The 17,496-nt window shown below is 45.2% G+C and overlaps 1 protein-coding gene across 1 annotated transcript in view; it reads left to right on the plus strand.

Annotated features, from left to right (window-relative positions):
* LOC138842419 (putative uncharacterized protein ENSP00000383309) overlaps positions 1-17,496 on the plus strand; it is a 28,653-nt gene extending 11,157 nt beyond the window's left edge. Inside the window, exons 4-5 of the mRNA XM_070044113.1 lie at positions 16,497-16,517; positions 16,726-17,496. Of these exons, the coding sequence (XP_069900214.1) occupies positions 16,497-16,517; positions 16,726-17,496 (792 nt within the window). The remainder of the gene's footprint in view (positions 1-16,496; positions 16,518-16,725) is intronic.

Consider the following 17,496-nt stretch of genomic DNA (forward strand, 5'->3'; position numbering starts at 1 on the left):
AGAAGTGCTTTTCTCCCTTGGCATCTGGCCGTTGGTTCAGATCTGCCAGTCAGGAGGAGGTGCTGCAGGGAGGCTGGAGGGCTGAAGGCAGGACTTGTTTCTTCCTTTCTGATTCCTGTTCGCCTCCTGAGAGCCAGGCCAGGCGTCTTCTGATAGCGGCGGTTTACTCCACGAGCAGCAGCGTAATCCAGTGTGCACTTTTCCCAGTGTCAGCACCCCCTCAAGGCATCAACCACCTCACAAGGGCGTCACCACTGTTGGCAGGCAGCCCCCCCCAGAGATGTGCGTCTCAGCCCCAGGGGCCGCCTCCTTCAGGTTTCTAAGGTTTTTAAATTTACAACCTCTATTTTGTCGCCCCAGCCCTAGGGTGGTAGCTGGGTTTTGCAGTTACTACCTCCTGGACAGCTTAGTGGCCCTTCCTACCTTTTCAGTTTTCATGGACCTGATTCCTCTCCCTGCTGAGTCACTTGGTTCTCTTCTGTCTCCTGACTAGATCTTGGACCAGGAGGCAAGTCAGTGTGTTTTAAGGGTGAGGCTGAACCGTGGAGGGGGAAACTGTGCGGTTTACATTCTTCTTTTCCAAAAGTTTCGCTGAGCATCCCTTCTTGGCTCCTTGGGGACCCCATATAGACTTAAAGTTTATCTATATGGAAAAATCCGACTACTTAGCTTATCCATTTAAGGCCTGGACTTTGAGTTTGAATTGTTATTGAAGTTATGTTTTTATACTGCTTTGGTGAGATGGGATCCCTGTGAAGAAAGACAGGGTGTCTTTTGTCTCCAAAGACATGTTATTAAGGAATGAGATGGGGGGAAACCTGGATCATTAGTTTAAAACATCATGTTACACAAAGTTCACATTTTGTTTTACTTCAGAGGCATTGGGAATGTACTATTTCTTATGTTGTGTTTATTTTTAAATCATATATATATATCAATCATACATATACACACGTACATGTGTATGTTTGTATAATGTATTATTTTATAATAAAAATATACAGAGGGAAAGGCCCCCTATTAAGATAAGTGTCCTCATATGTATTCAAATCCTCTTAATCACACCATAAATCATAGAATATTGGGTCTGTTCATTGTCTCCTCCAGGACTGTCTCAAGTCTATTTCCGCCTCTGCTTCCCCACCACCATGGTTTCCTCACACCCTCCTCCTTTCTCACCAGCCCCACTGCGGGAGCCTCACTGGTCACACTATCTCCAGCTCCATTTCCCCCCGGCCACCCCTTCACTTCGCTTAGGCCAAGGGATCCTTCTAATTTGGGGATGTGGTTGTGCCCCTCCATTACCCAGAGCTGCTCAGTAGCCTCCACCATCTGAAGGGTCACGTCCAAGTCCCCCAGCCTGGACCCTCAGGGACCTCCTTTCTCTGAGCCCATGAGTATATGTGCAGGTCCTGCACCCACTGGGCTGCCTCTAAACCAGAAGGGCTACCGACTTACCCTTCCTGTGCCCGCCTGCTTTCCCTCTGTTCCTCCAGCCTTCCCTACATTGAGGTTTATTGAGTGATAGCTCTGCTGGGCTCTGGACCAGGCCCTGGGTCCTCTCTCAAGTCTGGTAGCTCATCAACCACTGGACGTTCTCCATGAACCTTCCCCAGCTTCCAGAGTGTCCCTCTGTGATGGCTAGCTAGTCTCTGAGACGGCCCCCATAAATCATGCCTCTTGGTCTCTGCATCTTGGAGTAGTCCCCGCCCACTATGCCAGTTCTGGGCCTAAAGGAAGGCCTGACTTGTGTGTGCTTTTGGGAGCCACCTTGCTGGCGAGACTACATGAAGAGGCTGCGTGGAGAGGAGAAGCCCTGGGAGATGTGGAGACGGAGGGAGGCCCTGGCATCGCAGTGTCTCCGTGGAGCCTCTGGAAAACCCCAGTCCCAGCCGCCATCTGACTGCAACTGCATAAGGCCAGCAGTACTGCCCAGCCAAGTCCGGTCGATCCAGAAAACTGTGAGAGGCATGGACCCCTACGTTTGCTATGCAGTAATAGACACCTAGGACACCCCTTCACCAGGCCCTGCTCTCACTCTTTACTCCCGTAATACCTGTTGCATTCACACCTTTATTATCTCCCTAATCATCTTGCATTGTCTCTCCCCTCTACTAGATGGTAAGTTTCTTAAGGGCAATCCTCCTTATTCCTTTCATCTGAAAAGATTCAGTATGAAAATAGAAACCACCTGAGGTGTTTCAAGCAAGTGGTGATTCAGCGTTTACAAAGTCATTGGAATATAAGCTATCATTAGACTTTTGGCTTCAGGGTCATTTTGCCATGGTTGTAATCAGAGGTCTGGAAACTGCTGATCTTTCCACAGCTGCCCCACGTCCAAGAAGAGGATGGCCAAACGGTGGAATGTGGAGTTTGGCCATGGAAATACTCACATCTGCCGGAACCAGTCAGCCACGACTATCACAGGAAGAATGACTTCTGCCTTCTTTCTGTCTTCCAGACATTACGTGACGGCAGAACCTTAACTGCACCCAGAAGTCTTGCTGCTAAGACTTCTGGGAAATGTAGGTTTCCGCTTCCAGCTGATGCTAAACAGGGGAGACTCACAGGGTTAGAGGTGGGTGATGAAGGCCAATGGACCTCACGTGTGCATTTCCCCGCCCCTAGCACGGTGCCCTGGCAAGTAGAAAGTCTTCAGGATAGGCTTGTTGAATGAATGGATGAAAATAAAATTAACTATTGTATCAATCATTCAGTCTAGCCTACAATTATAGGCCTGTTACGGACCCTTTCCTGCACTAGATGCTGGGAAGGAAAGGGCAAATATATGGTTAAAAAAACCAAAAAATTCCCAAGAGCAAAATCTGAGTGTAGAACTGAGCCCTAGCAAGGGTGGAACACGAGAGTGACTTTTGTAAGGTTGTCACTGTTGTCTGTTGTGGCGTCTGTATCTCCTGCCCTGCTATGAAAGTAAATAGACAAATACGGAATCCATTTCAGAGGTTAACTTTTCAAACTGTTTTGCAAATGTAACCAATTTCTCCTGGAAGTAAGGAGGTTGCTTTTCCAAGGCCAGCCTTGTAGCTGATTCTGGAAACATAAAGCATGTTTAAAGAAAATAAATCAGCCACAAAGGCAAGATTCTTGAAAATAGTCAAAACTAGGCCCATATTGACAGGTAAACTCTATGGCTTCACCTTGAACTTCATTTAACCTTGGAGGTTAAATAAAAGCACTTCACACTTACTATTTATTTATCCAGGCTGTCACTTATGGTGCCACGTAGCTGTCAGTTCCTCAGGGATGAGGAACAGAGACCAGAAATAGAAACTCAAGACTCCAGGTTTCTTTACTTAGTTCAGCCAGTAACTAGTAAAGGCAGGTTAAGAGCTCGTTTTCAGCTGTGCTCTTTTCACCATTTATAAAATGCAGGTATTCGATGGGTGACCAAACACATATTGCGAGAGTACTCCTCAATCCTGTACACTGAGTATCTGAGAGGGTTTGAGAGACCATACAGCTCACGTACAATTACAAGCACGTCGGCCATTAGAGTAGTTTAGCCATTTGTAAAAACAAGACTAAGATTTTTTTTAAAGAAATGGAATTCATCTTAGTAGGTTTTGTGGAATTTTTATTATTTGTTTACAATACTGTTGCTGTTTTTTTTTTGAGTTGCTTTATAGTTTTTTTTTTAAGGCTAGACAAAAGTATAACCAAGTATTCATAGTAGTTAACTCTGGGGAGTGGAACTGGGTATTCTTCTACATTTCACTTTATGTTCTTCATTCTATATATTAATTAGCAATGTACTCATTCTGACATTAATAATACTATTTTTTTTTTTTTTTTGCAGTACGCGGGCCTCTCACTGTTGTGGCCTCTCCCGTTGCGGAGCACAGGCTCCGGACGCGCAGGCTCAGCGGCCATGGCTCACAGGCCCAGCCACTCCGCGGCATGTGGGATCTTCCCGGACCGGGGCACGAACCCGTGTTCCCTGCATCGGCAGGCGGACTCTCAACCACTGCGCCACCAGGGAAGCCCAATAATACTATTTTTAATGTTATTAATGATTAACTGTGGGTAGAGAGATTACAGATGATTTTTAAATCTTTTTCTTATTTGAACCTTACTTTATGTCTAGAAGAAATGGGCATGATTTAAAAGAACATTGACTAAATTGTTGCTTTTCCTACAGAAAGTGCAACAGATGTATCAAGTTACAGCTGGGGCAGCACTCAGAAGCCCTAAACACTTCTCCACCTCATTCATCATTGGCTGAGCTCTTAGCCTCAACAACCAGTATAGGCCGGGGTCAGAGTGCACAGCACTGGGGAAGCTGTGGGACTTAGGATGCCTCAGACAGGTCAAGGTCAGACTGCCTGGGGAGGGAAGGGGACGGCTCCGGGGGTGTGAGGGTGTGGGGACAGGAAGACACAGTCCCACTCTTTTGTGCCTGTTAGACCCTGGCCGGAGAATCCCAGGACCGTGGAGCAAATCGCCTTTATTACGGGACTTTGTATGCTGTGATTCCTTATTGCAGTTTTCTGTTATTGTTGTTTTTTATTCCATAAACTTGGATGAACTGCTTACAGTTTTACCAGACCCTGCGCCAATTACTGGGGATAGAAAAAGGCAAAATATAGAATCCCTACTCTCAAGAAATCCAACATCAAATCAAAAGCAAGAATCAGACTAGTGAAAGGGCACATTATAATACAGTGTGATTAGTGCTTGAACACAGATTTACACAAAGTGTTCAAGGAATACAGAGGAAGGGGACACCAAGCCTGGGGGATTCCGGGGAATCTTAGCAGAGTTTGAAGGAGGCGAGCTGGAGAGAGGGGACCAAGGGAGGGAGTTCTCTGCAGAGAGAAGAGCCAGGAAGAACGGGAGGCCAGAAAGAGCACAGAGAAAAGACGCACGGGTGGCTCCTATCGCTGCCGTCAAATTACTACAAACTTAGTGGCTTCGAACGACACAAGTTTATCGTCTTACGCTTCTAAGGTCGAAGTCTAAACTGTCGGCAGGGACTGCGCTCCTTGGTTCCTGCCCTTCCACCCATCCCGGCAACCTCTGCTTCCACAGGGATCACATATGTGATGGCAAATCTCCCTCTTCCCCCCATGTATAAGCACTCTGGTGATGACACTGGGCCCACCGGATGAGCCAGGATGAACTTCCCCATCTGCAAAGTCCCTTCGCCCTGCAGGGCAACATCCACCGGTTCCAGGATTAGGACCTGGTGATGTCTGGGGCCGTTGGTCAGCCTGCTACTGTCCCCCTGAGGCTTCACGTGAATTCTTCTTCCCGGACAGCTCTTCTTCCTTGGGTCTGCTTCAGTGGCTCCTTCCCAGTTGCTGTGTAAACTTGGGCCATTACTTCACCTCTTGCACTTCGGTCTCCTCATCTGGAATATGGGGAGAATGATAGACCCAGCCTAACCCGTTTTTGTGAAGCTACAGTGAGTTAGTGTATGGAAAGCACTCAGAGCAGCACCTTCCGCAAGAACTGGCCTTTTATTGTTGTCATTGTTATTGCTCCTTTTGTCACCGAGGTCTCTATTCCAATGTCACCTCCGCAAAAACATCTCTCCTGGCCACCCTAGCTAAAGTAGGCCCCCTAGTAACTCTTTACATGTCTCTTCCTCCCTCCCTTCCTCCGTTCTTCCTTCCTTCCTTCCTTCCTCTGTCTCTCTCTCTCCCCCTCCCTCTCTCTCTCTTTCTTTCTCTTTTTTCATAGCAATGATCGCAATCACGTGACTTCCCTGTGGTGTGTACTTCTTGATGTATTCACTGCTTTTCCTCTGCTTCCTCCCCTAGAGTGTGAGCCCTGTGTTTCGTTCACCACTGATTCCCCCGCACCAAGCATGATGCATGACACATAGAGGGCCCACAGTCAACATCTGTGAATGAACAACTCAAACTCCGTAGCCCGCATTGTCCAGTAGAGTAGCCACTGGCCGCACACGGCTGCCGAGCAGTTGAAATCTGGCTAATCCAAACTGATATGTGCTGGAGGTGCAAAACGCACATTAAATTTAGATTTCGTGTGAAACAGTGTTAAATATCTCATTAATAATTTTCATATTGTTTGCATGTTAAAATGATAGTAATTTGGATATATTGAGTTAAACAAAATATGTTAACATCAATTCCAGCTGTTTCTTTTTACTTCTTTTTAATATGGCTACTAAAAATTTTACATTGCATATGAGATTTGGATTCTCTTTCTATTGGAGATCACTTCCCTAGAAAGCCCTTATGGCATGTGTTCTAAAAGCTGCACTGTCTGGGTTTGAATCCTTGGTCCACCATTTACTGGCTGTCTGACCTGAGGCAAATTATTTAGCTTCTTTCAATAAATGTTAGCTGTCATTAGCTAGTTTCCAAGGAAGAAATTATTCTGTGTCAAGAAGTTCAGAAATTTATAAATGTTTGCAAGTAGAGAAAAAGAATAATATGAATCTAGAAAAATTTAGTAGACACTAGTGGTTTGGGTGTCTTCACTTTTAATAATTTATGTTTCTGATGGTTTGTATTTTTCACAATAACTGTGTCACATTTGGGTGGAAAAAAATAGATATATTTTTTAAATAAATTAATAAAGTTTGCAAAAATTTCTTAAATTTGTTCATTGCAAATGTCAGTTTTCAAGTCCTAAAACTGAAGGCTCTGCCCCTGAAGGTTGCCAGGCATGGATGTCACACCTCTCATATCAACCCTGACAAAGGTCCATCATCTGAGAAAGCCGACTGCATCCCACTGCTTCTGAACTAATTCTGGGACATGCTAAGCCAAACAAACATCCAGGAAACTATATAAAGAGTTTCCATGTTTCTTTTCCACATACTTCCTTTTTCCATTTTGACTTTCCTCTAATAGTTCTATGAGTGCTATAATACATAAAATATAGCCCTGTGCTGGACAGGTGCTCAGTAAATAGGGAATGACTCATTGAAGGAATGAATGCATCAATGAATTCAGTGCAACTAGCATCTCCCTTCTTCCCATCCTGTCCTTTATGCCTCTTACTGGTTTTTCATTGTTAGATTATAATTTCCCAATGCATTTGATTCTTTTTTCTTTTCCCTCCCCTGATGCCAACATCCTCCATGGATTTCTTTATACTTTTCATTTAATTTACCACTTTTATGCTCTGATCCTCTTTAATACAACTTCTGGCGAAATTTCAGGAGACCTCTTTGGATTCCTCCTTTCAGTCACAGTTACAATCATGTTTTCAAAATAACTCTTCGTGTGTATAGTATACATCCATTTATCGTTTATCTCAGAAAGGGAGAATATATTTATATATTTATGAATATGAGTATATACTGTGATGATATAATGAACAAACCAGAATACAAATTTCTCCATGGGACAAATAAACCTGTTTTCTTTTTTTTTTTTTAATATTTATTTATTTGTTTTTATTTGGTTGAGCCAGGTTTTAGTTGTGACACGCAGGCTTCTTAGTTGCGGCATGCAAACTCTTAGTTGTGGCATGCATGTGGGATCTAGTTCCCTGACCAGGGATGGAACCTGGGCTCTCTGCATTGGGAGCACAGAGTCTTAACCACTGCACCACCAGGGAAGTCCCCTAAACCTGTTTTTTTTCAACAACTAAATTGTAAGATTAAAAAACCCAAGAGACTGAAGAGTTAATCTCTAGTATCGATTAATGAAGCCGTAAGAGATATAGCAATGGATCATAATTTGCGAACCTTTTTTTTGTACCTCATTTTTAAAAAACAAAACTATAAAATAAAAACATTTACAGGACATTTGTGTCATTTTTGAGACAATTGTAACTTTGAACACAGACTAGATAATTTTTTAAAATAAATGTATTTATTTATTTTTGGCTGAATTGGGTCTTAATTGTTGTGCCCAGGCTTTCTCTAGTTGCGGCAAGCAGGGGCTACTCTTCGTTGCGGTGCGCGGGCTTCTCATTGGGGTGGCTTCTCTTGTTGCGGAGCACGGGCTCTAGGCGCGTGGGCTTCAGTAGTTGCGGCTCGCGGGCTCTAGAGCACAGGCTCAGTAGTTGTGGCGCATGGGCTTAGCTGCTCCGCGGCACGTGGGATGTTTCCGGACCAGGGCTCGCGCCCATGTGCCCGGCATTGGCAGGTGGATCCTTAACCACTCTGCCACCAGGGAAGCCCCAGACTAGATATTCGATGATATTAAAGAAGAACTGCTGTTTTTAAAATTGAGGTATAATTGAAATAACATTGTATCAGCTTCAGGTGTACAACACGATAATTCAATGTTTGTATATATTGCGAAATGATCACCACAATAAGTCTAATTAACACCCATCACCGTACGAAGTTATAAAAAATGTTTTTCTTGTAATGAGATCTTTCAGGATCTACTCTCCCAGCTACTTTCAGATATGCAGTGTTATTAACTGTAATCACCACGCTGTACATTACATCCCCATGACATTCAGTTTATAGCTGGAAATTTGTATCTTTTGACTCCTTTCACCCATTTTGTCACCCCACCCCCACTTCAGGCAACCACCAATCTGCTCTCTGTACCTGTGAGCTCTGTTTGGTTTTTTGTTCTTTTTTATTTTTGATTCCACATGTAAGAGAGATCATGCAGTATTTGTCTTTTTCTGTCTGACCTTTTCACTTAGCATAATGCCGCAAGGTCCAGCCATGTTGTCACAAATGGCAATATTTAATTCTTTTCATGGCTAAATAATATTCCATTATATATATGTACCATATTTTCTTTATTCATTCATCCATTGATGGACTCTTAGGTTGCTCCTATATCTTGGAAATTGTAAATAATGCTGCAGTGAGCATGGGGGTGCATGTATCTTTTCAAGGTAGTGTTTTTGATTTCTTTGGCTAAATACCCAGAAGTGGAATTGCTGGATCATGTGGTAGTTCTATTTTTAATTTTTTGAGGAACCTCCATACTCTTTTCCATAGTGGCTGCACCAATTTACGTTCCCACCAACAGTGTACGGGGGCTCCCATTTCTCCACACCCTCACCAACACTTGTTATTTCTTGTCTTCTTGATAACAGCCATTCTGACAGGTGTGAGGTGATTATCTCATTGTGGTTTGGGCTTCCTTAACGATTAATGATGTAGAGCATCTTTTCTTGTACCTGTTGGCCATCTGCCTGTCTTCTCTGGAAAAATATGTATTCAGTTCCTTCGCCTAATTTTTAAAATCAGATTGTATGGGGTTTTCTTGCTATTGAGTTCTATATTATATTTTTTGGATATTAACCCCTTATCAGATATATGGTTTACAAATCTTTCCTCCCACTCAGTAGGTTGCCTTTTCATCTTGCTGATGGATTCCTTTGCTGTGCAGAAGTGCTATTTTTAAGGTATGATAAAGATAAAAGTATTCATATTTTTAAAGATATATTCTAAAAATTTAGAGATGCATTTATATATTTTGCATTTTCTTCAGAATATTGGGGAGATGTGAACAAAGCAAAATTGGCTATGAGTTGATCGTTATTAAAACTGGGTGATGGGAGTTCCTTATACTATGTTTCTTTTTAATGTTCTTGAAATTTGTTATAATAAAATAGTAAAACATAAAATAATTGCTTATCACAAAATAAATATAATTATAGAAAATCTGAAAAATACAGAAGAGTCTAAGAAAAAGGAAAAAACAAAACCAAAATTGCTCCTAACACCACAGCAGTGGTCTTAATCACTCATAGTTCGGTATGATTCCTTTCAGTCTGCAGTCTGTGCACATATACATATAAACACAGGTGTGTGCCTGTGGCTATTCTAAAGCATGACCACATCTTCACAGTCTTCCCATCAAGAAGTGGAATATATGTCCTCCCTCCTTGAATCCGGATGGGCTTGTGGCTGCTTTGACCAATATAATATGGAGGAAGTAACTCCATGTGGTTGGGTCATGACAGGCCATGTGGCCTCCTCACTGTTTGCTGGGAACACATGCTCTTGGAGGCCGAAGCCACCAGGTAAGATGTTTGATGACCTTGAGGCTGTCAAGCTGTGAGGAGGCCCAAGCCACATGCAGAGGTTCCAGTTAACAGCTCCAGCTGAGTCACGTCAAATGAGGTGTCAGATACGTAAATGAAGAAGCCCCCAGCCATTCAGGACTGCCCAGCTGAGGCTCCGGGCAGTGGAGAAAAGACAGCTCCTGCGCCCCAGAGAATCCATGAACATATTGAAATAGCTGTTGTTTGAGGTGGTTTGCTACACAGTCATAGATGACAGGACAGAATTTGGTGCCTGGAAATGGGCTGTTGCCATCAAAATGCCTAAAATGTGGTGTTTGTTTGGGGACTGGCTGGCAGGGAGAAGTCAGGCAGGCATTGGGAAAGCTGATGGTGAGGGTTTGAACAAAGTGAGGAAAATGTTATTGGATGCTGAAGGAAAGGAGATACATGCTAGGTACTGGCAGAACGCTGTCACCTGGGATACCAGGGAAAATAGGAAATGTACTTAATAAACTCAGTAATCTGGCTGAGGAGATTTCTGGATGGGATATTAAAGGGGCCATCAACTTGTTCTAGCTGCCTACAGAGGATGTGAAAGGGTGAAAAGAATACACCGTTCAGTTATCAGTGAGGATTAAGAGGAAATGTAGAGGGCTCAGCTGGAACTTAGCCAGCAAAGGATTCTCTGAGCAAAGATCAAATCCAGGACACAGTAAAAAGAAAAAAAAAAAAAAAGAAAAGTGTTTTCAGAATAAAAATGAAGCCAAGGGCGTGACTTTAAAGCCCTTTGTTAGCACTTAAGAAAGGTAGAGGTGCTGCTTCATAAACTCAACTAGACAAAAGGCCTTGTCAGGATGGAAAATTTTTTTCCTCTTAGGCTCAGTACCTGGGAGCCTTCCAATTTAACTGACAAGAGACAGGTGAACAGGAGAAAAAGAACACACATTTTATTAATATTTTACCTGCATGGGAGTTCACAGAAAGGAAGTGAAACTCAAAGAAGTAACTAGACTCAAGGCCTTGTATAGCATTTTAACAAAGGAAAGGAGGTTTGGGCTTCGAGAAATGATACATGTGGGAAGCGGCTAGGAAATATATGAGGAAAACGAAAGGCCAATGACGGTCACTTTAGTAAAAGGTGTGTCTGTGCAGGCTCATCGTTGTGCTGACTCTCCACCTCCAGTGACAGAAGTTGCTCTCCACTTCCCGGTACAGGAGAGGGAGGATACCTTCACAAAGGGGGTTTTATGCCCTACTTTTAGGCAGGAGAGGGAAGGACAGAGAACTCTCCCTGGATCTGCTGACTCTCAGCTGCCTACGGCCCAGGCCAAAGTGGCACATGTTGAGACGCCACATTCTGGACCTCTTCTGCCTTCTAAGAATTGCAGGGAAAACCTTACAAGCGACCTCTGTTAAACAGCAGGGCTTCTAAAGCTCTAAAGGCATTGCTACACGACAGCCACATGGGCTCAGGGTAGACGAGGAATCTCAGTGGGTGACTTTAGCTAACGGAGCACGTTTTTTATAAATTGCGATATGAGAAACCCACAGAGATTTTGAGGGAATTATATCAGCTTGAACAGAGAGGAACAGAGGTGGTACAGAATGAAATGAGGGACTTCCCTTGTAGTCCAGTGGCTGACTCTGCGCTCCCAATGCAGGGGGCCTGGGTTTGATCCTTGGTCAGGGAACTAGATCCCACATGCGTGCTGCAACTAAGAGTTTGCATGCTGCAACTGAAGATTTTGCATGCTGCAACTAAAGATTCCACATGCCACAACTAAAAGATCCTGCCTGCCACAACGAAGGTCCCACACGCAGTAACGAAGATCCCGCATGCCGCAACTAAGACCCGGCACAGCCAAATAAATAAACGAATAAATAAATATTTTAAAAAACAAAACAAAACAAAAAAATGAAATGAGGTCTCTGGCTGCCCAAACTTAGGCAGAAGGCAGACTGAAAAAATTTACAATCATTGGCTCCTTTTTATGGGGAAAGGGAGGATGATTCAGAGAATGGGAACAAAGACCCACAGGAGAGAGGAGAAAGAGACCCACAGGACAGAGGGGAAAGTCCCAGACAGGCACTCCCAGGAGGCAGGACAGAGTCCTAATCAATAAGCGAACATCACATACTGGGATGGATTTCAAAATTAATATAAACCAATGACTGCTATGCATTTCTGTTTTCTCCGCTTTGGAACAGGAGTATCTTAGCAGTCATCCTATACTCGTCCTACTGTTGTATGTTGGGTTTATTTGGGGGAGGAGTGGCAGAAAACTTGTGTCTTTAATTCTTCAGTTTACAGACCAAGCAGAACCATACCCAAAGAGCTTAAGTCAAGGTGCCTAACATCCACCTGGACCTGATTTACATGAGGAGACCCTGTCACCTAAGCCTGAGCCCAATGCCTTAGTAAGTAACATAAAACTTGAGGAGGAGAGAACTTGGACATGGAGAACGTAAATAATTTGTGGGCATGGAACTAACTGTGGCAGTTTTAAAATATGGCTGCAAATCCTTTGACATTCCTCCCATGGAGAGGTGGATTTATTCCCTTCCTCTTGAATCTGAGAGGTTTGTAAATGCTTCAATCAATAGATTAAAAGTGGTGGTAAAAATGACACTGTGACTTCTGGAGGCTGACCACAATAGGCCATGGAGCCTCCCGCCTGCTCACTGGGAACACAAATCTGCGGAGCTCTGAACCACAATGTAAAAGCCTGACCACCCTGAGGCCTCCAAGCTGGGAGCAGGCTCGAGCCACGCCGAAGGGGAGCTCTGGTTAACAATCCACAATGATCCCAGCTTTGGGCTCCTTTCAGCCCAGGCACCAGATATGTGAATAAAAAAACCTCTAGGGAACTCCCCGGCGGTCCAGTGGCTAGGGCTTGGCGCTTTCACTGCAGTGGCCCAGGTTCAATCTCTGGTCGGGGAACTAAGATCCCACAAGCTGTGAGGTGCAGCCAAAAAAATAAATAAAATTTTTAAATGAAATAAAATTTTAAAATTAAAACTAAAGAAACCTCTAGATGATTTCTGCCCTGGCCACTCAAGTCTTCCTGAGGGTCCAGACATTGTGGAGTGGACACAAGTCATTCTTCTTGTACCCTGTCCAGGCTCCTGACCCACAGAATCCATGGACATAATGACGTGCTTGTTGTATGACACTGAGTGTGGAGCTGTTATACAGCAACAGAAACACCACCATATTAGTTTCCTGTGGGCGCTGTCACCAATTATCACAAATTTGCTGGCTTAAAACAATAAATTCGTTCTCTCACAGTTTTCAGGCCAGAGTCCAAAACTGGGCTGAAATCAGGATGTGAGCAGAGCCACACTGGAGACTGTGGGAGAATAGCTCATCCTTGCTTCTTCCAGCTTCTGGTGGCTGCTGGCATTTCTTGGCTTGTGGCTGCATCACTCCAGCCAACATGAAATCTCTCACTGCTCCTTCGTATCACTTTCGTGTGTGTGTGTGTGTGTGTGAAATCTACCTCTGCCTCTCTCTTATAAAGACACTTGTGGTAGCATTTAGGGCCTACATGAATAATCCAGGGTAATCTCTCCATTTCAGGATCCTTAATTTAATCATATCTGTAACAACATTTTGGGGTGGGATTGTTGCTTTTTTGTTTTTTGGTGTTTTGGTTTGGTTTTGATTTTTATGTCCCTTTTTTTGGCTTGTTTGGTTTTTCTGCCATGCAAGGTAACAGTCACAGCTTCCAGGGATTAGGCTATAGATGTCTTTCAGAGGGCCATTTTTCAGCCTAGATACATAAATACATAGATACCTAGATGCAAAAGATCATGCTGTACATGTATATTCTTTTGCGTCATACTGTATATATTCTTTACAAGACAAAAGGAATAAGTATTCGTCAGATCATCAAACACTCTGAAAATAGCAGCTTTAATGGTTATGTAATATTCTACTGAATGGGTATACCATAACTTAGTTACCCAAAATATTAATATCAGAGACTTATTTCCAACTCCCTACTTCTGATTATTTCCTTAGATTAGTTCTAGATGTGAAATTACTAAACTTAATGAGTATATTTTAAGACTTCTAAAATATTGCCAAATTGCCATTCAAAAATATATTAATTTACAGTTTCATCAGTATAGGAGGTGCCTGTTTATCATCCGTCACCAGATTGAGTATTGGATTTTTAAAAGCTATCAAACCGTCACCAGATTGAGTATTGGATTTTTAAAAGTGTTATGTTATTTGATGATATTTCATTAGAAGTCTGGTATTTGTCCTGTCATTTTGCATTGAATTTTTTTATATATTAAGGAAAATAATCCTCTGACATTTTGGTAGCAAAGGCTTTTTTGTCATTTTTAATTTGCTTTTCAATTTTGAAGATGACGGTTCTGATAGCTCTCTACTATTCTCCTTATAACTCTTACTTTGCCTTTATACTTAGAAAGTCTACGACATTCAGAGAGCAGACACAACCACGGTTGAAATAGCATGGTGTTCGACATCAGAAAGGCATGGGTCATAATCTATCTCATAGGGTTAGATATTGGTTTTTGCAAAGATTAAATAAGTTAAAGAATCAAGCACAAGGCCTGGGATGTGTAAACCCTCTGGTTCCTTTCCTTCTGTTTACTAGAAAATAATAGACTCAAGCAGCTCACAAAAAATGCAAATGCCAAAAAATATGAAAATATGCTCAACCTGCTTAGTACATCATGGAACATAAAATTAAGTTAGTTACCATTTTCTGTCCATCAAATTAACAAAAATTTAAGCAATAACCTCTAGTGCAAAGAGGCCATGGAGAAAGGGGAACTCATTATAGGCACCTGTGCGGTACTGTTAATTGTTAAACCTTTTTGGAAAGCAATGACTATATTTATTACAGTTTAAAGGCGAAAAAAAAGTTTTAAATTGAGCATTTTCTTTGACCTAGGATTTCCTATTTGAGTTATCTATCCTTTACAAATACAAAGAGGGGCTTCCCTGGTGGCGCAGTGGTTGAGAGTCCGCCTGCCGAGGCAGGGGACACGGGTTCGTGCCCCAGTCCGGGAAGATCCCACATGCCACGGAGCGGCTAGGCCCGTGAGCCATGGCCGCTGAGCCTGCGCATCCGGAGCCTGTGCTCCGCAACGGGAGAGGCCACAACAGTGAAAGGCCCTCGTACCGCAAAAATAAAATAAAATAAAATAAGATACAAAAGGATATATGTAAAACGATGCTTACCTTTGGACCACTTATGATCGCAAAATGCTGACAGCAACGTGAAAATCCATCAGTAGTAGAAAAGCAGTTGAATAAATGTGTCTTTTCAGTTTCTACCCACTAAAATGTAAGCTTCCCAAGAACAAGGATTTTTATCTGTGATCTTAATGCTGTTTTCCCAGCACCTAGAACATAATAAACATTCAAAGAAATTGTTGAGTAAACGAATAAAATCTGGTATACCCAAATTTATAAAATGCAGTGGCCGTTAATAAGTCAGTTGGATTTAAAAAAAAAAGTCAGTTGGATTTATATATAATGACCTGGGGAAATGGCCATGATATATTATTAACTGATAAAAGCAAGTCACAACGAAAAGTATGACTTCATTCTTTTTTAAGAAGAGACAAAAGGAAGAACAAGATAAGTGATACACGTTTGCCTAAGCACAAAAAATTCTTGGGATGATATGGACCGGGGTGTTAACACTGGTACCCCAGAGGGATGGGATTGAAAGAAGGAGCAAATTTTAACTTTTTCCACCCCTCTGCATTGTTCAAACTTGTTGTAAGGAATTGTTCCGTGGAAGGCCTCAACGTGCGTTCATAAAAACTTAAACCAGACCAGGCTTTGCTATGGGAAGGACAACCTCTTTGAGTCCTTTGCCCCCGCGTTAGGAAAACAAGTCCTTGGCAACAGGTCCTTGGCGTTACTAGGTATTCTTTTTACAGTATTGGTTTGTTGCTTTTTTGATTTTTGTGCCCCTCCCCCCAACACAACCCCCGCCTCCCGCGAGTTTGCTCAGCCCGTCCCCTTCCTGCGGGTATCTTTCCTGTCCAACCTGCCAACTCCCCCTGCGCGCTTATCTGACCCCGTGCTCTGCAGCGGCACCCGCGCACCGTGTGCACGCCCGACCTTTGCCACCTTCCGCGCTCACGGCAACTGCAGGAGGATGTGGTTTACAGAACCCGTGGACCGAGGCTTCTCACTCCAGCGCCCTTATTTCCGAAATGGTCCCCCCAAGCGCAAGGCCCATCTCCAATATTCAAAGGAACCCCAGAGGAGGGGGCCGGGCTTGGAGGAGGAGGGCGGGGCGAGAGGGGGAGATGAGGTGTGGAGAAGCACCTGCCGGCGCCTCCACCACTATTAATATTAACTTTTATTAAGACTTGGCCCTTCTCTCCCTGGGGCTTCACAAAGCAGGAAGCCAAGGGCAGGGGTGCAGGGAAGGGAATTGGCAGGAAGAGAAAACCTTGAGTAAATTATTTAGCCGTGAGTCGAGATTAAGAGTGATTCCGCCCTCTCCCCTCCCCCACCCGCAAATTGGGCCCAGGTTGGGGATCAGCCCTCAAACCGCCACTAATCGTTTCAGCTGGACGACATCTGGAGTCTGGTGAGGGGCAGGCCAGGGAGACGTCTGTCGGCGACACGAGGTGCGAGGGCGGTGGGCACCCACCGGGCCCCCGGCTCCGGGGGACGTGGCCTCTCCGCAGGTTAGGCCGCGCCTGATGGCGATGGAGGGAGGAGGCTGAGGCCGAAAGTGCCAGAGCGCGGCCGGGAGAGGCGCAAAGGGGTGGGCTTGTTCGCACCCGCTGGGCCAGGCGACACCTGCTGCCGTGGACCGCGGCCCTGCGCCCTCGGCGGGGAAGAGGGAGAAGCAGCCGAGGGCCGCAGGCTCTCCCTGGGGCCCCTCCTGCGGCGCCTCCGCCGGTTGCCCCTGCCGCTCCCCGCCCCCCGCCCCGCTGGTTCCGGCTCTCCCGTCCTCGGACAGTCGGGGACCCGGCCGCTCCGCCGGAGCAGCAGCGCCGCCTGCCGGGCACCTCGCGCAAGCTCGGCCGCGGGAGGGGCGGCAGGGAGTGGGGCTGAGCGCGCCGACCTCCCGCCTCCCCTTCAAAGTCAAGTCCCTCCCGCCCGCCCGGCGGCCGCCGCCGCCACGGCCCGCGGCGCTCAAGCCCGACGTGGAAGCCGCCGCCGCGCTCCTCACCGGGGCCCGGTTCCCGGCACCTCCGCCGCCCATAGCGGGGCACGCCGTTGAAAAACTCGGAGTACGTTTAACCGTGATGACAAAAGCAGCTGTGGAAACCAAGCTGCTCCGAAGAGGAAAAGGAACGTGCCCGGGATCTCGAGGCGCGACTTCCGGGGCGCAGACGGCGGCGGCCCCCCCGGGCTTCCCGCCAGGTTGGTGCGGCTGCCACGGGGGCTTCGCTGCGCTTCCACCTCGGGAGGCGCCAGGCCGCCCGGAGACGAGCGCGGCCTTTCCCCGTCGGGCGAGGAGCCGGCGCGGCGTCCGAGGCCGGGAGCTACGCGACCCCTGCGCCCCGGCGCCCGCGGCGCGCTCCTGCGGCTCGTGGCGCTTGGGCGGTGGGTCCTGA

Source organism: Globicephala melas, chromosome 18 (genome assembly GCF_963455315.2).
Source record: "Globicephala melas chromosome 18, mGloMel1.2, whole genome shotgun sequence".
Taxonomy (NCBI): Eukaryota; Metazoa; Chordata; class Mammalia; order Artiodactyla; family Delphinidae; genus Globicephala; species Globicephala melas.